Source organism: Leucopleurus acutus, assembly GCF_964270905.1.
Source record: "Leucopleurus acutus genome assembly, chromosome: 11".
In the NCBI taxonomy this organism is placed as follows: domain Eukaryota; kingdom Metazoa; phylum Chordata; class Mammalia; order Artiodactyla; family Delphinidae; genus Leucopleurus; species Leucopleurus acutus.
Window position 1 is genome coordinate 93,487,834 of NC_139152.1, and position 21,120 is coordinate 93,508,953.

The 21,120-nt window shown below is 59.7% G+C and overlaps 1 protein-coding gene across 1 annotated transcript; it reads left to right on the top strand.

The window, feature by feature from the left end:
- Positions 1–377: 377 nt before the first annotated feature.
- Positions 378–20,790, top strand: GGA1 (golgi associated, gamma adaptin ear containing, ARF binding protein 1; the record flags this gene model as incomplete). Its single annotated transcript, XM_082850330.1, has 17 exons — positions 378–420; positions 4,346–4,430; positions 5,696–5,771; positions 7,691–7,789; positions 8,779–8,902; positions 9,293–9,393; positions 10,075–10,155; positions 11,204–11,344; positions 11,422–11,503; positions 12,594–12,701; positions 13,367–13,519; positions 16,985–17,049; positions 17,519–17,685; positions 18,142–18,335; positions 19,262–19,431; positions 19,668–19,778; positions 19,870–20,790. The coding sequence occupies 17 exons, from the start codon at positions 378–380 to the stop codon at positions 19,978–19,980; spliced, it is 1,911 nt and encodes a 636-aa protein (XP_082706456.1). The 3' UTR covers positions 19,981–20,790.
- Between the last annotated feature and the right edge of the window lie 330 nt (positions 20,791–21,120).

Here is a 21,120-nt window from a genome sequence, read left to right on the forward strand (position 1 = left end):
CCTCAAAAACATGGCCGCGGAAAGTTCTTCCGGAAGCGATCATAGGCATCGCCGTGACGCAGAACGACTTAGAGCGTCCCGCAGCGTTTCCATGGTGCAGCCCTCAGCCCCAAGTCCCTCGGCTTCCTTTCCGGCCAGAGCGCTGTGACCAAGGCAGGCGGCGAGTCCCTCCCACGATGTTAACGCCGCTTGGGGGAGGGGTTGGGAGAGCAGGTGGCGCTCTAGGCGAGTTCGTTCGCGTCTCTATGGTGCCGAATGCTCTTCTCCGCGCGTCGGGACGGACGTTACCCCTTTAATCGGCGGAGGGCGGTGCCGAGGAGGTCCCGCGAGAGCGCCGGGGGGCGGGGGGCGGTGCCGAGGCTGGGGGCCCGTGGCGGATGGAGCCTGCGATGGAGCCGGAGACTCTGGAGGCGCGAATCAGTGAGTGTCCGGGAGGGGCGCGAGCCGGACCGGAACCGGAACCGGGGGCACTAGGCGGGCCCCTTCCCGACGGGGGCGGGGTACGCGGCGCCCCCTCCTCACGCCCTGCCTCGGCCCGGTAGGGGCGGTGTCCCAAGCCCATACCTCCGACCCTGGGGTTAAGGGGGACCCCACCAGCTGCGCGGACCGGCGATGGGAGCAGGCGCCGCCCACCCTTCCGATTCCTGGGCCGCGACCCCCGGGGAGGAGTGAGCTGCGCCCGGCTCTGCGCCCAGAACCCCCGGGATAGAGAGAGCAGCCTCCAACTCTCGGGCCCAGACTTTTCCGCGGAGCGGACACCCAAGTCATTCCCTGGACTCAGGGAGGAAGCAAGCGAGCGGCCCCGAGAGCTGCACCTCACACCCGGGAGCGAGGGACCAGGCTCCCCTTGAGCCCCGAATCCTCCACTCTCTGGCGCTGCATGGCGTGACTCTCTCCTATCCCTTTCTTGAGCTTGCACCTCACATTTGTTCGTTCCCCCGCCGTGGAAGGTAGGACCCACTAACCCATCGAATCCCCCGCGCTCTGGCCACATAGTGAGAAACCCCCAAACCCCACAGGCTTGGGAGGGTCCTGTCTCAGACTCCAGAAGCGATTTCAAGTTCTCTATCACTACCCTCAGTCCAGACCCTGAGATTTTGCACCTCCCACCAAAGACTCCTTTCCTAGCCCTTGCTAAGTTTCCTCCAAAGGGCCCTGCATCTCCTCCTGTGTCTCCTCAGACACGATTTCCTACTACTTAAGCTGAGTACTAGCCCTCACACTGTCTACCTGACCTCCATGTCCCACACTGCAGATCCTCGGCTCTCATAACCCACTGCTGGACTCTGTTCCTGAGAGCACGGCTTGCTTCCCCCACTGGACTAGGGACAGCTCCCTCCCAAGTCTTTGCTCCCATTCAGGTCACATCTGTACCAGGGCCTCAGAGAGTCCTCTGGGTCTACTTTCATCTCAGCCCCTTGACTCCAGGCACACCAGGGAGCTGCGCAGGATGATTTGGGATTATGACCAGCCCCTTTTAAGCCAGTCTTGTGCAGAGTTGAATCCTGAGGATGGTCCCAGAAGCACACCGTCTCCACGGATGTTTCAGAGTCAGTTGGCCAGTGGTGGGGGAGGGCATGGAAAGGAAGCACTCAGCGGCCGTGGAGACTGTTCTGGAACGCCACAAGTGTCCAGGTCTCAGCAGTAACTTAGGGGGGATGGGCAGGGCCCTGGCTGACAGATCTGACAGGCCGCAAGCCTTGAGCCGTGGGTGCTACAGAACAGTGTCAGGTTTAGCAACAGTGGGGATTTTCTGAGAGGCCAAAGAGTCTGATCTGAAAAACAGACAGGAGTCAGGCCCCTCAGGTTTGGCAGGAGGCTAGGCTCTGATAGATCGCGGCTGATGGGGTTTTCTCTTTTCCTTGCCCTTTGTGCCCTAGCAAAATTGTAAGCTCTTACCTTGCAGTGACTGGAGGTGAAGAGTAGCTTTTGGTGGGTAACTGATGACATTGTCACCACTGTAGAGTGACAGGGTGGAGTCATGCCCTGTTGTGAAACAATTCCCTCCTTCCCTCTGTGTTCTACCCTGCTGCCTGCTGGGGAAAGTGTGCCCCCCAGGTAGAGGTAAGAGGGCTGGGAGTTGGGAGCCAGGGCCAGAGAGGTTGGTCAGATCTCCTTGGACCCAGAGGCCCTCGCCCTGAACCAGATGCAGAGAAGGTGTCTCATGATGCCACTACTTCTTCCTCACTGGCTTCTGACTTAGGAGCGGGCTCTAGAACCAGTTTCTCTGTCCTCACTCAGACTCATGTGTCTCTGACATTCTAAGGGACTTCCTGTTTTAGGGTCCCCCGGCTGGATGTCATTGAGTAGGCAATACCCAGCCCCATACTAGTTTTCTAAGCAGCCTCTGGCCGTGCTGGGGGGCTGGGAGGCTGGGGGGCTGGGAGGCAGAGTAGATGGGGGGGCAGCTGTTTTTGGTGTTCCTGGGTGGTCAGCAGGGGCTTCATTTCTCCCAGGGACTGGCGGGCTCTGCAGGGCTCCTGGAGCAGAGATTTGTATGCACAGAGGAAATGTTTCTTTCAGATCTTTGCTCAGCTGTACCTCTGAGAGCCCTCCCAGAAAGCAGCCCCCCACACACACTTCTTTATACCTTCTCCCTGCTCTGGTTTTCTTTCTTTCTTTCTGTTTTTTTTTTAATGCTCTGTTTTTCTTTATAGCACTCTGCAACAGTGTACAGTATCCTGTTTGTTTGTTTATCTGAGTAGTCAGTGTTTCTCTTGCTGGGCGGTGAGCTCCAAGAGGGCAGGGATTTTGTCTTGTTCACTGCTGTGGTCCCACACTCAGAATATTTATTGAATAAATATGAATTGAATGATTGGCTGCCAGGCACTGGGATCCTAGGGCTCCAGGCCTCCCGCCAGAGCACAGGGCCCCAGATAGGCAGGCGTCACAGGCCAAGTCCCCAGCCTCCTCCTGACCACAGATCCTTCCGTGTCCCACCTCCTGGGCTGTGCCCTCCACACCCTCGGCTCCGTCCTCAGGTTTGGGCAGAACTGACCAGCACAGGGTGACGCTTGGAGACAGGCTGTCGGGAGGTGATGAAGATCCAGCTCCGGCTGCCCCGCGCCTTACCCTGGATAGAGTTGCTGTCATCCCAAATCACTTCTTATTTTGCTCCAACTTACAGATGGGGAAATGGAGGTTCGGGGAAGTTAAGTGACCTACTAAATTTTGGGGGCTTTTAAAAAGTCTTATTGAAATACAGCTGATTTACAATGTGTTAATTGCTGCTATACAGCAAAATGACTCACCTTTACACATATATACATTCTTGTTTTATCCTCTTCCATTGTGGTTTATCCCAGGATATTGAATACAGTTGCCTGTGCTATACAGTAGGACGTTGTTTATTTTTAGCTGTTGTCTCACCAGCGTTGGGGGTCGGGGGTACTGTCTGGCTTTGTTTACCACCCCTTCCTGTTGGCCCTTTCCCGGCCACTACCCACTCCTGGATTCGGATTCCCCCAGAACCTCCCCCTGCCCGCCTGCAGCTGAGCCCGCGTCCATTCACTCATTTACTGGGTGTGAATTTACGGACGTGTGCACACGTGGCTGGGATGCGGTGCAGTAGCAGACTTGGACCCATGATGAAGGTCGGGTCTGGGGGACACAGCAGAGAGCTGCCTCGGCAGTGCTGCCCCGGGCAGGTGGCGCTGTTAGGGAAGAAGGAAGCGATACCTGAGCCGCACTCCTTCCCAAGGTCCCCCACGCGCTGCCCTGAGCTGTTATCCACAGCTCTTCTCACCCGCAACCCTTGAGCTGTTCCGAGGCACATCATCCCCAGCCTGGTTAAGTCCCTCCAGTGCTTCTTGTGTTGCCTCTTCCAGGCAGCCTGCCCTGGCTCCAGGCTCCCCTGAGTCCCCTCCTCCAGTTACCGGTTCCCACGGCTCCTTTGCCTCCCTCTGTCACATTCTATTGAGAACCTAGCTGACCTTGGCCCACTTCCCAGCTGCAAAGCTCCTTGAGGTTGGAACTACTGCTTTTTTCCCTTACCTCTAGATCTCCTCTGAGAGTAAATTCTGTGAGAATTATGGGGACACTTCAGGAGCAGAATCAGAGGAGGTGCAGACAGGCGTACAGCAGCAGGGGTTGGGGCAATGCGGGAGGGGAACGACCCCTGAGCACAATCTCTAGACGCGGGGCCCTTCGGGGAGAAGTTGCAAGGAGAAGCCCGCAGATGGCAGCTCCTCTGCGCATTGACTTGACCGACGTCAGCGCTGGGGTCTTGGGGCCGTCGGAGCAGGGAGTCCAGGGGAGGCCTTTTCGCATGCTCAGCCATACTCCAGGGCAGGGAGTGGGAGAGCCAGGGATCCCTTCACCAGGCCACTGGCCCTCTCTCCTCCAGACAGAGCCACAAACCCCCTGAACAAGGAGCTGCACTGGGCCAGCATCAACGGCTTCTGCGAGCAGCTCAACGAGGACTTTGAGGGGTAGGTGGCTTCCCCGTCTTTCACTCACACACTCAGCACCTGCCGTGCACACTCCAGGCCCTGGCCTTGGGCAGAGACGAGGATGAGTTGAGACCCAGTTTCCATTCTTAAGTGCTCCCAAATTAACAATGGCAGCACGCACTTTGTACTCAGTGCCACTGTGTGCCACCCTCTGAGGTGGGCCTTGCTGGACCCATCTTACAGGTGAGGAAACCGAGGCTCGGGGGGCTCAGCAGTTGCCCCAAGATCTCGTAGAGAGGAGGAGGTAGTCCCGGGCTTGATGAAGCCCAGGGCTGCCTGACCCGCACCCGTGCTTTGTTGGGGAGGCCCTCCCAGAGAACTGCGTGCTCCCCAGCTGGGAGGGGCCAGCAGGCCCTTTGCTCAAGGAAGAATCAGAACCATCTGCATTAGGATCACCCGGTGTGTTTGTCAGAAATGTCCATTTGTGGGCTGCACCCAGACTCGGACTAGACTGCCTGGCGGGGAGCTTGGCGGAGACGTTGTTAGCAGGCTCCCCAGGTGGCACTGAAGTTTGGGGAGCACAGCTCAGTGTGCTTCGCTTCTGCCGCACCCCATTAGCATAGACGCTCCACTTGGGATGCCGTGCAGACAGCGTGACGTGTGTGCTCCCCAGTCCAGCTGCTCAGGTGACAGTCCCATCCCTTCTGTTAACTGAGTCGCCTGGACGAGTAACTAGATGCCTCTGAGCCCCCATTTCTGAGACTGTAAAGTGGAGGTGATAGTGCTGCCTACCTCGGGGGGCTCTTATGGAGGTTAGGCAGGAAAATGGACGTGAGGTGCCTCGCACATCGTAAGGGCTCCGTATGTGTTAGCTGTTACTGTCACCGGTGACAGGTCTTTCATGATCTGGTAGATCATGTCACCATTGCCACCGTGACTTCTCCCAGCAGAATATTCTGTGCACATTGTCATGTTCTGCTCCCAGGCTGGGCCCTTGAAGGCTGTGGCCATCTCTCCGTACTTGTCCCTACGGCAAGCCAAGGGCACGGCAGGTCACAGTTCTCAGTAAAGCCAGCCAACGGGCTGAGCTCGCGCCTTTCAAAGGTCCCCGGCATGCGCTCCCTACCTGGTCCTGCCCTCTGGTGCCACAGTCTCCAGCCCCGTCCAGAGAGGGAGCTGGACCCTTGCATGTGTCCTGGAGAAGCCACTGCCGGCCGCAGTTCCAGTGGGGAAGGGTGGCCGCCCTCCCTGGGGTGCCCGGGGCTCTGTGGCTAGTCTGGCTCTCTGTTGTTCCTCTCACCCAGGCCTCCACTTGCCACCCGGCTGTTGGCCCACAAGATCCAGTCCCCGCAGGAGTGGGAGGCGATCCAGGCCCTGACGGTGAGGAGAAGGGGAAGCACGGTGCCATCTGTCCCCTGACCATGTGGGTGGCACCGGGGGGGCCAAGACTGAGGTTTTTGGGGTCCCAACAGGTTCTTCTTTTTTTTTTTTTAAATAAGTTTATTTATTTATTTATTTTTGGCTGCATTGGCTCTTCATTGTTGGGTCTTCGTTGCTGCATGCGGGCTTTCTCTAGTTGTGGTGAGCAGGGGCTACTCTTCGTTATGGTGTGTGGGCTTCTCATTGCAGTGGCTTCTCTTGTTGCAGAGCTCGGGCTCTAGGCACGCAGGCTTCAGTAGTTGTGGCACGCAGGCTCAGTAGTTGTGGCTCGCAGGCTCTAGAGCTCAGGCTCCGTAGTTGTGGTGCACGGGCTTAGTTGCTCCGCGGCATGTGGGATCTTCCCGGACCAGGGCTCGAACCCGTGTGCCCTGCATTGGCAGGCAGATTCTTAACCACTGCGCCACCAGGGAAGCCCCCAAGTTCTTCTTTAGAGCCCAAGGGAGTTGTGCCCAGATGGCCTTGAATGGGGGTGTGGCCCAGCCCCTGAGGGTCCCATGGCAACCAGTGAACTGGTGGGCTGGCCTCCCACCCCAGACCCTGCACAGTTAGGCTGCTTGTGGGGAGGAAGCCCTAGGTTGTTCGGGCTAGGGATTCCCAGCTCCAGCTGTGCCTCAGACCTTCAGGAGGCTGAATCAGGGCCCCACCCCAGACCCGCCGCCCAGAACCCCTATAGTATGTGCATCCAGGAATCTTCGTGTTTATAGAGCTCCGTGTTTATAGATGCATTACGGGGCCGGGCCAGGCCAGCCCAGCCCATCGACGGCCTCCAGGCACAGGACAGCACAGGGGTGCGAGGGGTGACAACTGGGCTCAGGCCAGAGGTTTCAAAGCTGAGCCAGTAGCAGAAGAGCAGGGGGTGCACTGTTGTGGCCCCCAAGCATGGGTCAGATAGCAACAAACCATAGAGCAAAGCTGATTTTAGACGGTGGTAGATAAACAGTTTTCCTTTTAATAGTTCTGTATTTGTTTAACATGTTAGGGTTTGGGTGGGTTTTTTCCCCTGAAATACACGTTAGTCCTCTGATTTCACACACATCTAGCTTTTCCCCTGAAATACATGTTAGTCCTCTGATCTCACATGCATCTAGCTTAGGACGAGGCTGAGATACACGTTAGTCCTCTGATCTCACACGCATCTAGCTTAGGACGAGGCTGAGATACACGTTAGTCCTCTGATCTCACACGCATCTAGCTTAGGACGAGGCTGAGATACACGTTAGTCCTCTGATCTCACACGCATCTAGCTTAGGACGAGGCTGAGATACACGTTAGTCCTCTGATCTCACACGCATCTAGCTTAGGACGAGGCTGAGATACACGTTAGTCCTCTGATCTCACACGCATCTAGCTTAGGACGAGGCTGAGATACACGTTAGTCCTCTGATCTCACACGCATCTAGCTTAGGACGAGGCTGAGATACACGTTAGTCCTCTGATCTCACACGCATCTAGCTTAGGACGAGGCTGAGATACACGTTAGTCCTCTGATCTCACACGCATCTAGCTTAGGACGAGGCTGAGTCTGATGGTGCCTATTTACGTTTCAAAAAATCATCGAAGGAAAATAGTAAGAAAGTAATTTACAAGTGGTCCTCAGATATGGCCAAGCCACGGAGGGACTAAGTCGGTGCTGCGAGTTGGGCATCGCCAGGCTCTCGGGGTGGCCCAGCCCTGTCCCCCAGCGGGTGGTGATCAATCTCGGGGGGTCTCTGAACTTCAGAATCCTCTTTTTCTCAAGAGTCATCTTCCCCCTTCTCACTGCCGGTCCCTGGGCTTCTGGGCCCTGGCTGAGGCGTGGGAGGGAGGGTACCTCCTCTGATCCTCCCTGGGGGTCCCCGCACCTCACACCACCCCCCCAGGTGCTGGAAACATGCATGAAGAGCTGCGGCAAAAGGTTCCACGACGAGGTGGGCAAGTTCCGCTTCCTCAACGAGCTCATCAAGGTCGTGTCTCCCAAGGTGGGTGCTCCCAGCGCACGCTCAGACCTGTGCTGTCAGATGGCGGTTGAGGAGGGGTGACTGACTGTCCTCATCCTGACCCAACACAAACACAGACCCTTTCTCAGGGTTCCCTTCACAGCTGAGCCCGGGACGGCTCGGTTTCCAGGAAGAACGCTTCCAGGCTGCCTGGTGGCCGACCAGCTCTGGAGCTGCCTGGCGCTTAGGGAGGAATGAGTACACTGAACACAGAACAGCCTCCCCAGCGCGGGCTGCTCGGGCTCTGAGGTCTCTCCCTGCAGACCTGGCCACGGCACCCCACCTAGGTGTCTAGTGGAGGGTGTCCCTGTCTCCCCCTCACAAGAGTGGCCTCCTTGAGGCCTTGGATGCTGAGGCCCCAAACCTGAGTGACAGAGCCTCTGATGGGCCTGAGGAGTCCTCCCCTAGGGCAGGAACATGTTTGATGCCCCTTGGGTGAGAGCCCGCCTCTTCGCCCATCCTTGCTCAGATGCATCCCTTGACCAGAGCAGCTGAATGACCCAGCAGCTCTTCTCAGGAGATGACCAGAGTGAGAGCCAGTTCCCTCTGCTGAGTTTGCTGCTGGGAGACTGAATGGAGCCCAGGGCCGAGCGGTTCCACACCTGCTCCTTCCCTGGTCAGCCCGGAGCCTGGTGGCTCCTCCTTCCTGAGGTCACAGTTAGGGTTTCCACGAGCTGGCTGAGAGCAGGCGCCAGGCTCTGGGCCTTACCTGTGTCAGCTTTGCTTCCCCAGCACGGTGCTGCTGCTGTCATCCCCACTCAGCAGGCGGGGCACTGGGACACCCAGGGCTCGCACAGCTAGTGAGCAGCAGCAGGGCCAGGAGGTGAGCTCAGGCCGGTCAGGTGGGAGGGTCGTGTAGGCTGAGGTTTCTGAAGGAGTCCTGGGGACGCAGCCAGGTTTAGGCTGGGCTTGGGACTACAGTGAGTGGGGCCGGGCAATGTCAAAGCCGCCTCTCCCTTCCGTCCCCGAAGTACCTGGGCTCTCGGACGTCGGAGAAGGTGAAGAACAAGATCTTGGAGCTTCTCTACAGCTGGACGGTCGGCCTCCCTGAGGAGGTGAAGATCGCAGAGGCCTACCAGATGCTGAAGAAGCAGGGTGAGGCACCAGAGGTGGGGTGTGACCACCTCCTCCCTGGGGCTCTGGCAGCAAGGTCCTAGGTCTGCCCTTTAACTTCTCAAGAACACAGAGCCAGTGGGGCCTCTTTATGGTTCTGCCTGAGGCCAGCTTGGATGGAGAAAAGATGGGGTTGAGTCAGAGACTGGTCCCCATGGTACGGCCTCAAAATACAGGTTTCTAACTGCCCCGACCCCGCACACACACTCTTTGGCGTGGTAGTTCAGGAGCAGGCCCTGACCCCACAAAGTGCAGCGCCAGCATACTGGAGAAAGCCTGCCCTCCACCTTCCAGCCTACCGCTGCCTGCCCCCATCCCCTCTCCCCTCCGCCCCAGACCCTGAGACGGTCTCCCCACCGCCGTCCACTGCAGGGATTGTGAAGGCCGACCCCAAGCTTCCAGATGATGCCACCTTTCCCCTTCCTCCGCCGCGGCCCAAGAATGTGATCTTTGAAGACGAGGAGAAATCCAAGGTGAGGCTTCAGGGAGGGCCAGATGAGGACTCCAGGCCCACTGGGGGTCAGTGGGTTCCAGCCTCTGGCGGCCTGTCCCTGGAGCAGAGGCTACGCTGAGCACGGCCGCCGTGGTGGGTGACGGGCGCCGGGTGTTGAGCCCTTACACATGCTGAGTGCTGCCCACGCAGTGCCCTTCACTTAGTAAATGCAAGCCTGAGGCTGGTGGCCCTGGGCTTGGTTTGAGGGCATTTCATAGGTTGATCAGGAAGGAACTTGCCTGTCTTTATGTCTGCGACCTTCTCAACAATGATTTTACTAGCTTTTTGTTAAAGAAGCATGTGGTCGTGGGCAAGAGCTTAAACAGCTCGGGGGTAGGATAAAAACTAAAAGCTCCTCTTCTACCCGGGCTAGTCCCGGGGGTAAAGGTTGAGTTTCCCGTACATCCTTCTAGAAGAATTCTCTAGCAATAGTAATGTAATGTTTCGCACCATTTCTGGAAAGCTTATTTCTGCCGGCGCCGCGGAGAGCACTTACGTGCAGTGTGTCACTTGTCCCACGGCCACCCTGTAAGGTGTCAGATCCTTGCCATCCCATGGAGAGCTTAGTAACTTATTCACATCCTACCACCAGGAAAAGGAGCCAGCATGGGACCCCAGGCCCAGGGACTGCTGTCACAGCCATGTCCCTCTGTCTCCACAGATGCTAGCCCGCCTGCTGAAGAGCTCCCACCCCGAGGACCTCCGAGCAGCCAACAAACTCATCAAGGAGATGGTGCAGGAGGTGATGGCCAAGGCCAGAGTGCAAGGAGGTGGCGGGATGGGATGTGGAGCTGAGCCACTGAGGGAGGTCGTGTGTACGTGTGCGCAGTGGCCCAACTAAAGGGCTGTGACAGCAGAGAAAGAGCTGACCGAGTCAGGGGGACCCTGCGGGCAGAGCCAGGATCAACGTGTGGAAGGAGGAATTTCCCAGAAGCCAAGCTGACCTGCACTGGCTTCTGTGAGGCTGAATACCTCTTCTGTAAAAGTTAGAGGGAAATTAGGCCTTACTATGTTCAAAATATAGTATATTTTACATACACATACATATAGAGAGAATAATATACATGTATTTTATAAGTATGTATACCTGTGTTGTGGGTGCATGCTGAAATCTTTTTTATTGATAAGGGTATGTTATCAAAAAAGTGCAGTCCAGAGACCCAAAGGGCAGACACTCTTGGCTGTCTTAGGGCAAACTGTGTGCTCTGACAGCCCAGAGAAAGGGCAGCTCTTCTCGAGGAGGGCGATTGTATCAGACGGCACAGCACAAGCCCGCCTTTCAATTCCACAAGGGAGGAGCATGCCTGGTGAGCAGAGTGGGAGAGGGATAGCAGGGTCACTGCTGCAGTGGCCTTTCAAGGGGGTCACGGCACTAGTTTCTCAGTTGTACTTGGTGACCGCTAAGGTCCCCTTTCACTCTCAAGTACTGAACCTCCTTTCAAGGGACAAATACAGAGAGGGGGAGGGTTCTGTAGAAGCACAGGTGTGAATCTAGCTCCCAGCCCTCCAGAATCAGCTGGTGAGTGTGCTGGAAACCCAGAATCCTGGGCCACCCCTAGAGATCTGATGGACTCGTGCAGAGGCCTGGGTCCAGGGGGCGTTGGCAAGAGGAGAGAAAGTGAACACAGGGTTGGTCAAGGGCTTCTTGGACCAGAGTGCCCTGTCCTGGGCCCGAAGGGCTCTTAGCAGGGGCTGATCTCACACCCAGCAGAGGGTGGTGTGGGACAGTGCCTGGCTCAGGTCCAGGCCTGACTCGGGTGCTCCGGGGCCGTTTGCCAATGCCTCCCCAGGACCAGAAGCGAATGGAGAAGATCTCAAAGCGGGTGAGCGCCATCGAGGAGGTGAACAACAACGTGAAGCTGCTGACGGAGATGGTGATGAACCACAGCCAGGGCGGCGCGGCTGCCCAAAGCAGTGAGGACCTCATGAAGGTGCGCCCGCCCCCACCCACCCCCCACGCACTGCAGGGCCCCCGCCGGCCCTGACCTGCCCGCCCTGCTGCCCCCAGGAACTGTACCAGCGCTGTGAGCGCCTGCGGCCCACACTCTTCCGACTGGCCAGCGACACGGAGGACAATGACGAGGCCTTAGGTGAGCTGCAGTTGGAAGGAGCTGCCACCAGGGGGCCCCCTTCTCCAGCAGTGACCTTGGGTTTCTCCACTTTGAGGAAGAAGGAAGCGGAGATCAGGGGCTGATGTGCTTTAGAAACCCTTTGGGTCAAGCCCCTTCACAGACACCTTCTTTACTGCCCGTAAGCTGCACAGGAGGGAGAATTGTCCCTATTTCACAACTGGGGCTCAGGGAGGGAAGTGACCTGTCCAGATCAGAGAGCAGAACGGTGGCAGAGCCAGGGTAGACCGGACGCTCTCTCCCTCCAGACACTGCCTCCCCAGTAAGGGTGAGCTCGAAACCTAGAGCAAATCCCTCAGGCCTGAGCGCTTCCAGAGCTGGACCCCGTGGCTCCTGCTAGGGCCACACGTCAGGATCTCGTCCTTTTTTGTGCCACCACATCAGCCAGGGCCTCTCGGGCAGCAGGCTAGGTACAGTCTCAGCCTCCGTTCCTCAGGAGTTCCCTGGGCACCTCCCATGTGCCAGGCACCTGGTCCCCACCCAAGAGGCTTGCCGCTCAGATCCCTCTAAGCCTTGACCCCCAGGAGGTGACATCAGTGAGGGCCTAGTTTGTGCCAGGCACTGTTCTGGGCCCAGGGGGTATGGCAGTGATCAGAAACAGAGCCAAGTCCTCATGGAGCTTGTAGCCTGATGAGACAGACAGTAAAGCAGGGGTGTGAGTGGGGCAGTTCGTCAGATGGTGGTAAGGGGCGTGGAGAAAAACAGAGGCGGGACTGGTGGTGCGGGCTGGGGGTTAGAGAAGGCCGCTCTGAGGTGAATTGGATAAAGACCTGAAGTAGGAAGGGGTAAAGCCATGCAGAGATCCGGGGGTCTCCAGACAGCAGAGCCCGCCTGGAGGCCAGGGCACACCTGTGTGTTCGGGGGCCGGCACGGGGCAGCGTGGAGGGGACTGGGCGAGGGCAGGTTGCAGAGGGCCTTAGTCTGAGGAGTCGAGGTGGGCTGCCCCCGGGCCCCTCCCATGAGGCTTGAGATGACCGTGGGGTGCTCATCCCCCCCCCCCGGAGGCCCCCACATTCTTTCAGCCTGGCCTCTCCCCTCCTGCCTGTTCCAGCGGAGATCCTGCAAGCCAACGACAACCTCACCCAGGTCATCAACCTGTACAAGCAGCTGGTGCGGGGCGAGGAGGTCAACGGCGATGCCACAGCCGCCTCCATCCCTGGTGAGGAGGTGGCAGGAGAGCTGGGAGGGCCCCCGAGTCGGAGGGCCATGGGGTCCCAGCTAGGGTGCTGGTCACAGAGCTTGGTGGCCCCTTAAGATGGGGGAGGCCCCCGCTGAGAGAGCTGGGGGTGGAGTCTGTGCCAAGCCTGCAGCTGCGGGGAAGAGGTCTGGATGCACTCGGAGGGGAGGGAGCCGAGGGTTTGGCAAGGACAGGCAGAAGAAGGAAGGCCTTTCTTTCGCTTGACAAGTCTGGCACCTGTTGTGTGGGGCTAGGTCACACCCCCGAGGCTTAGTTTAATTATCAGAAGTGGTCACGGAGGGTTTGACACATCAGCATTACAGGCTGGGCTCCACTCAGTGTAAAGTGACGGCCCCCCTGGGAGAGGTTAGAATTGGCCCTGTTTGGGAGAGGTGGGGGTGGGGTACTACACAGAAACATCGGAGTCTAAGAGGGGCCTTAAAGGATGGGAGGCAATTGGCCAAGAGAGAGGGAAGAAGGAAGTACATTCTGTGAGGAAGGGACACCATGTGCCAAAGAAGAGGCCTGGCAAGCAGATTCGGGGCAGAGGGAGTGTGGCCAAGGAGGGGAAGCTCGCTGCTCCCAGACCCCAGGGACTCGGAGTGGCCTCCGCCCAAGGCTGGCCTGACTCTCCTTTCCCACCCCAGGGAGCACCTCGGCCTTGTTGGACCTCTCAGGTCTGGATCTCCCTCCGGTGGGCACCACTGACCCAGCCACGCCCACCCGCCCTGGTGACCAGGCCAGCCTGGAGCAGCCCAGCACCTCAGCTTCCCTACTTGACGATGAGCTCATGTCTCTGGGTGAGGAAGGGGCGGGGCCCAGAGCAGGACAGGCTCTGCTGCAGGTGGGGGGTGATGCCCCCAGCACACGAGGCAGCTTTCAGAGCACAGTCAGGTCAGCGTGTTCCTCCTCCTCCTGTGAGTCCTCTGGAGGATGGGGGAGAGGCATCAGGCCCATTTCACAGCTGAGGAAGCTGAGGCTCAGGGAAATGAAAGAGCTTGTGCCAGGTCCTACAGTCAAAGGGTGAGGCTGGTGGGACTTCCCTGGTGGCGCAGTGGTTAAGAATCCGCCTGCCAATTCAGGGGACATGGGTTTGAGCCCTGGTCCAGGAAGATCCCACATGCCGTGGAGCAGTTAAGCCCCTGCGCCACAACTACTGAGCCTGCGCTCTAGAGCCCGTGAGCCACAACTAATGAGCCCGTGTGCCACAACTAATGAGCCCGTGTGCCACAACTACCGAAGTCGGCGCGCCTAGAGCCCATGCTCTGCAACAAGAGAAGCCACCACAATGAGAAGCCCACACACCACAACAAAGAGTAGGCCCTGCTCACTGCGACTAGAGAAAACCCGCGCACAGCAACGAAGACCCAATGCAGCCAAAAATAAATAAGTTTATTAAAAAAAAAGAATCCGCCTGCCAATGCAGGGGACACAGGTTCGAGCCCTGGTCTGGGAAGATCCCACATGCCGCAGAGCAACCAAGCCCGTGCGCCACAACTACTGAAGCCCACACACCTAGAGCCGGTGCTCCACAACAAGAGAAGCCACCACAATGAGAAGCCCACGCACCGCAACTAAGAGTAGCCCCCGCACGCAGCAACTAGAGAAAGCCCACGTGCAATAACAAAGACCCAACGCAGCCAAAAAAAAAAAAAAATTTTTTTTTTTTTTTTTTTTTTAACCGGTAAGGCTGGCATCACCTCTGATAAGCCAGCCACACCTAGGCTCTGGCGGCCTGCAGGAAAACAAAGGGATTTCCCTGTAGCAGGTTAGAGCCTAGAATTGGGAGCTCCCCAGGCAAGTCAGCATTTCCTCGCCACTGAGAGAAAGAGGTGGGGAGCTCTGGAAGCTCCAGGGAAGCCCGTGCGGGAGCACAGGGCACTCTGTGAGCCACGCTGGTCCCAGGCCAGGCCTGCAGACACTATGGTGGGGTCGGGGCTCCAGAGGCCAGTGGGAAGCAGGCTCATCCCTGGGGAAGAAGCAGAGGGCGCCCCGCTGGCCAAGCAGTTTTAGAGTTTGCAGCTTTCAGGCGCAGCAGCGCCCCCTGAGAGCGTAGCCTCAGGAGAGCCTCAGGGCAGCCTCCTCACAGTGGCCCGAAGTCGTGAAGAAATAGAGGTGATCGGGGTCTGTCAAGGAGACCTTGCCCTGTCGAGGGAGTCTCGGAGGATGTGTTGGGAAACTAACTTGGAAGCCAAGTCAGACTGTGTTCTCCTGAGTTAGTTCTGAGGTGAAAACCACACCGGACGGACTCCGAGAAGCAATGGTGTGCCGGGGTCCCGGCGGGGGCTCCCTGACCGCGGCCTCCGAGTGCTGCTGTGTCTTAGCCCACCCTCCACTCAGCCCAGAAGACGGTGCTGGCAACGTCCCTGGTCTGCAGATACCAGAGCAAGGCTTAGAAAGGCTGAGTGACTTGCCTGACGGGGCACCAGGCTTTGCACGGGGCCCTCAGATCCTGAAGCCTCACTCGTAGCTGCTCTGACTCAGCTCGTCAGTGGGGAACGGGAAGTGAGGGCCTGGAGCGACGAGCGGGAGACAAGGGGGTCAGCAGACCAGGTCAAGTTCCCCTGTGCGGGCCCGTCAGCCAGCACCCCCGGAGGAGGCCCTGACCACAGGGTGTTGCGGGGGCTTCCTGAGGAGTCCCACCCACCTGCGCCCTCTTCATTCAGAGCCAGGGGTGACTCAGGGAGAGAGGACCCTGGCCCCGCTTGAGAGGTCAAGATGGCCCCATGACCAGAAAGCACACACAGGCTCGTCTTCCCCAGCAGAGCCTGCGCCAGGCAGCAGCGGGAGTGTGGCCCAGACCCCAGCGAGGCACTGTGTGCTTTGCACTTCCTGTCCCCAGGTCGCTTCAGCAGGGCCCTGAGCCTCCAGCTTCCTCTGGTTGCTACTCAAAGCAAAGAAAATGTGGGAACCAGAACCAGAAGTGGCAGGGCAGCAGCCACCCAGCTCCCCGGCTCGGGGGAGTGGAGGAAGCCTTGGGACCACAAAGGGGGCTCATCCTAAACGGTTCTCTGCGGCAGGAAGGGGGAGGGGAGGGGTGGGGTAAGCAAAACGCACTTCCCGTCTGCCAGAGAGGGCGTCCCAGCGCCAGGCAGGCCCCGCGTCTGAATTGTCCCATTCAGTAGTGACAACAGTCCTCTGATGCAAATGCTACTGTTGTCTCGTCTTACAGACGAGGCACAGGAAAGTTGCCACCAGCCCAAGGTCACACAGCTGGGCGGCAGAGCTGTGTTTGAGCTCCAGTAACTAGGCCTTGCTCTGTCCAAGTCCAGACTCTATTGCTTTCCAGTTGTGTGACTGCGGGCAGGTTACTTAGCTCCTCTGAGCACCCGTTTCCTCATCTCTAAAGAAGGCATGAGAACCTCGTAAGGCTGTGAGGATTGAGACTCATGTCTGCGGTGCCTGACCCGGGGCTGTTAGCCTCCACTGTGTTGTCCCTGGCCTCAGAGAGGCATGTCCAGAGGTGGAGACCCAGCAGTTGCAGCCTCCCATGCCTCACCCGTGCCTGTCAGGCTGGACCTCACTTATTCAGGCTTTGCTACAAACAGGGTAACTTGGCTTCTCTTTAAAAACCAGGGTGAACTTGCCTGGGGGTGTGCTTCAGGGCGGGCAGAGGTCAAACTGGCTGGTGACCTGTTGCCCTCTGCTGACCAGCAGATGATGAGCAGGCCCCTTCCAGAAGGGCCACCGCCCTCCTTTGCGCCAGTCAGCCAGCCTTGGCACGTGCCAGGGCAGACAGGGCCTTTAGAGTCTGCCCAGGCCATCCGCGTGGTGTGCTCGGACCCTGCGGCCCAGCCGGCACCTTGCCCCCGGTTGCTCAGATTCTGGGCCGGGCCTGGGCCCAGGGCCCTTGTGATGCTCAGAGGGTGTCCCTCCAGGTTGGATGGGCACAGCGTGCTGATCCCTGCCTGCCTGGATCTGAGTTTACGGACCTCACATGGCGTCTCCCACGCCCTCTACACACACACACACACACCCCGGCTCCAGCTGCCCTCAGTAGTTGAGTTGGCTTCTGCGTGGCAAGAGAGGAAGTGTGTTTCGGCCCAGGGAATGGGCTCTTGGGGTCTTTGGTTTCTACTTCTGCTCTGCGGCTGGTTCCCTCTTGGGGGGAAGGGGGCGTGTCCTCTTCGAGCTGAGCCTCTCGGAGGAGGGGGTGCAGGGGGATGGTAGCAATCAGGGAACCCTGACTCAGCACATAGTTGCCCCGGCTCTCTTGCCTCTGCTCACGAATCCAGCCGCTCTACCTCGGTCTTGCTTCCCTGCAGGCCTAGGCGACCCCACACCCACTTCAGGCCCAGGATTGGATGGTGCTGGGTGGAACAGCTTCCAGGTAGGAGGGGCCCATTCCAGGGTCAGAGCAGCCGGGACAGGCAGCCTGAGGGGCAGTGAAGGGACGGGTGGGCAGGAGGGCTGGGGGAAGGGGTGGCCCCGGGGGCGGAGGCACCCATCCCAGGATGGAGGAAGGTGGACGGGCCTCCCCTCACAGCGCTTTTCCCTGCGTGTCTCAGTCTTGGGTTTCTCTTGGGTTGAGATGGGGGTTCCCCGTTCCTTTTCTCTTGAGGGTGACTCCGAGGTCCCTGGAACGGGATGGTTTCTCGAGTAGAATCCCAGACCAGGCCTGGCCCACCGATGGCCCTGGGGTGAGAGGGGCGCAGGCTGGCGGGAATGTTGTCCACACCCCTGCTGCTGCTTCCCCAGATGTCTCCTGCCGGGAGGGGCAGGGGCCTCAGGGCAGTGCCAGGTGACCTGACGCCTTCTCAGCACGCCTCACCCACCCGCATCCTTTGTATGCCCAACAGTCGTCTGATGGCACGGAGCCCCCCCACCCCGCTCCGGCCCCCAACGTGGACAGTCGGCCCCCGGCGCAGACGTCCCTGCCCACGAGCAGTGGTCTGGATGACTTGGACCTCCTGGGGAAGACCCTCCTGCAGCAGTCGCTGCCCCCAGAGTCCCAGCAAGTGCGGTGGTGAGGGCACGCCCTGCCCGGGCCCTGCCCCTGCCCCTGCCCATCAGGGAGAGGCCGCTTTGTCCCCGTGAGCGGCACTGCCGGAGCACCACCGTGTGCCAAGTGCTGTCCTGGGCTCGAGGGGCACAGCAGTGACCACAGCAGGTGCAGGGCCCATCCAACAGGGCGTGGAGGGTACGAGAGATAGGGGACCGTGCCCACTCACGCCCTCCCCTAGGCCTGGCTGCCAGCACCTGACAAAGACTGAAGGCCCAGAGGGCTGCCAGGGACGAGGGCATTGACCCCGAGTGGGTGGGGTGAGCAAGAGCTGCCCGCTCCAAGGTGAGGAGACCGAGGCCAGAGAGACGGGGGGCGCCTGAGCAGCCGTCAGGGACAGCCGGGAAGCCCAGCGTTCCCTGTGCCCCTCGGCTCTTGGCCACCAAAGCTTCACCTCTCAATGCACCACGCCCCAATAAGGGAGAAGCAGCAGCCAGCCCCCCGCCTCACACTCCGGGACCTGCAGAATAAAAGCAGCTGCAGCGTGTCCAGCTCCGGCGCCACCAGCCTCCTCCACGCCGTGTCCCCCGAGGCCCCTGGGCCCCTGCAGCAGCCCACACCAACGGAGCTCTCGCTGGCCAACATCACTGTGCCTCTGGAGTCCATCAAACCCAGTGAGTAGGGCGAGGGCACGGCGGGTACTGGCTGCGCTGGGTCAGCTCACGGCCCCACCCGCCTTGCCTGCTGTCAGGAGCTGGATCTGGGGCAGCCAGTGGGAAGGCAGGGCTCCCCTCCCAGCCCTACCCGACTCAGCGGGGCCTCTGGGCAAGACCCTTCCTCTTGCCAGGACTCAGTTTTCTCACTGGCCCCAGAGTGTCACAAAACTGCGTTCTAAACTCCAGGGTGACCCAGGCAAGAGGACTTCTCATGGATGGCCCCTGCGCCCCTCCCCGGGAAGGCAGGGCCAGGACAGGGGAGGTCTGTGGGACTCCCCAAGATCATAAAACCAAAACAGGATAAAGATTGAGGTCCAAGCCTAGGCTTCTGCCTGGGAGCAAAAGGGCCGCTCGCGGCACCAGGCTGTGAGCAGACTGATGAAGACGGGCTAGTCTTCTCGGCGCTGTCCATTTGTGAGCTCACTGTGACGAGGGTGTCGCCCCCTTGGGGTCCCCAGGAGCTAGGTAGTGGTACCGCCGTCTTAGCAGCATGGAGGACCCTGAGCGCACAGAAGCAGAGTGGCTGTGCCAGGGCCACACAGAGCATGCGTGAAGCTCAGGCACAGCCCTTCACTCGCGCGCTCGGGGAGCAGCCGCCCGGCACTCCGGGAGCCTGGTTGGGACGCGGTTCCAGGGTGGGCATTCTGCCTTCACCGCCACACCAGAAGTCCACCTGCCTGTCTGAGCCCCGGACTGCACCCCTGACTGCACTGCTGCCCAGGGTCAGGGCGACAGCCTGGGTCTGGGTCTGCGCATTCATCCCCAGCAGAGCAGCGAGTGCCCGGGGTCGGCCGGGTGTGGGGAGCTGGTCGGATGTGCTTGGGCTCAGGCCTGGCACCCACCCCCCGCCCCCGCCGTCGCCCTCTCCCCTTCTCCTCTGCCAGGCAGCATCTTGCCGGTGACCGTGTATGACCAACATGGCTTCCGGGTCCTCTTCCACTTCGCCCGAGACCCACTGCCCGGGCGCTCCGATGTGCTGGTGGTGGTGGTTTCCATGCTGAGCACCGCCCCCCAGCCCATCCGCAACATTGTTTTCCAGTCAGCTGTCCCCAAGGTGACAATGGGCAGACCCCCCCCTCAAGGCAGGGTGACTTGGGGCTGGATGGGGGGCCAGCTCTCCAGGGCGGGGGTAGGGTCTCTGTCTCCGTGTCTCTGTCTCTCTCTTCTTGGGGAGTTGGGGGTAGAAGGGCCCCCAGAGGAGGAGCTGGCAGGAGGCTGGGCCTTGTTCCCCAGGGACTGGGGACAAGAAGCCAGGGCTAGCTGTGCCCCATCCTGCCCTCCTGTCCGCAGATCATGAAGGTGAAGCTGCAGCCGCCCTCAGGCACAGAGCTGCCAGCCTTTAACCCCATCGTCCACCCCTCAGCCATCACCCAGGTCCTGCTCCTTGCCAACCCCCAGAAGGTGAGGGGCCCAGCTGTGCCAGGGCACTGCTGTGGGGTGGGGCAGCCTCTCTTCCCCATCCGACCCTCTGCCTTCACCATGTCTGCCCCAGGAGAAGGTTCGTCTCCGCTACAAGCTGCTGTTCACCATGGGCGACCAGACCTACAACGAGATGGGGGACGTGGATCAGTTCCCCCCACCGGAGACCTGGGGGAGCCTCTAGAACAGAGGGGCTGGGGAGAGGAGGGGCGACGGGACTGGCCACCACTGAGCCTGGGTTCCCACGGCCGTATTCCCCTGGGTCTGGTGCTTCTCCCCTCCCCCCTGCGGCCCCCTCCTTCCTTGCCCTCTCCCCTGCTGAGCCAAACCCGGCAGGAGGCTAGGCCTCGGTTTGCACTGGTGGGGACCTTCGTCACAGGTGGGAGGCTGGAGCAGGGAAGTGCTGCACACGGGCCCCGGAAGGACTTGGGGTCGTGGGGGAGAAGCATGGCTGTCGGGCAAGGGCCAGGACCTCAGGCCCAGCCCCGACCCCAGCCTGGGGAGGGGTCATCCCTGCCTGTCTCTTATGCCTTATGGGAAGGCCCAGCCATAACTTGGGGCCGTGCTGGAGCCGGGACCAGCTCAGGCCTCCATAGGAACCGGGTGACTGGGGGGCGTAACGCCTGCACCCCCAGCTCTTTGCACTCTCGGGTGTGTGGTTTGACTCTCTTAGCTTTTCTCTCTGCGTGGCCCTGTGGTCACCGTCTCAGGGGGCCCAGTGAGGGGAGCCCCACCTCTCCCCCACTCCTCCTGGGGGTCTCACTCCACTCTCCTGGCCCCTTTGCTGTCAGGCCTCCAGGGGGACTGTGGGAGAGACAGGTGGCCCCAGCTGGGGGCTCCCAGGCCCCTGGCCAAGGGAGGTCCTGCACTGGAGTTCTCAGTGTGTCTCTTTCATTCATTGGGTTTTGTCCATCCGTCTGTCCATGGGCAGAAGTGGGGTCAGTGTGTGAGTGAGAGCAGGAGTATTTATGGAAATAAAACGTCCTTTTTCCTGGACCAGCAGCTCTCGTGGTCCTTCTGAGGTAGAGGGAGTCAGGAGGGGTCCAAGAGTGGGAGGACCCCGGGGCTGCCCCGCAGACCCCTCTGCCTCTCCTTGGAGATCAGGCCACAGTTCCTCTGCTCACCACTCCCAGTCCCTGTACCGGAAGAGGCCCAGCTCAGGGGCCTGTGGCCACTGCTGAGTCACCAGAGAGGACCCAGGGCTGTGGTGGGCGCAGAGCCGTCCCGGCTGGAAGCGAGCGGCTGCTCGGGCCTGCCAGGAGCCCCAGCTGCTGCAGGCACTGAGGGGGAGGCCCCTGGCCACTCACAACTTCCTCTTGCTGCA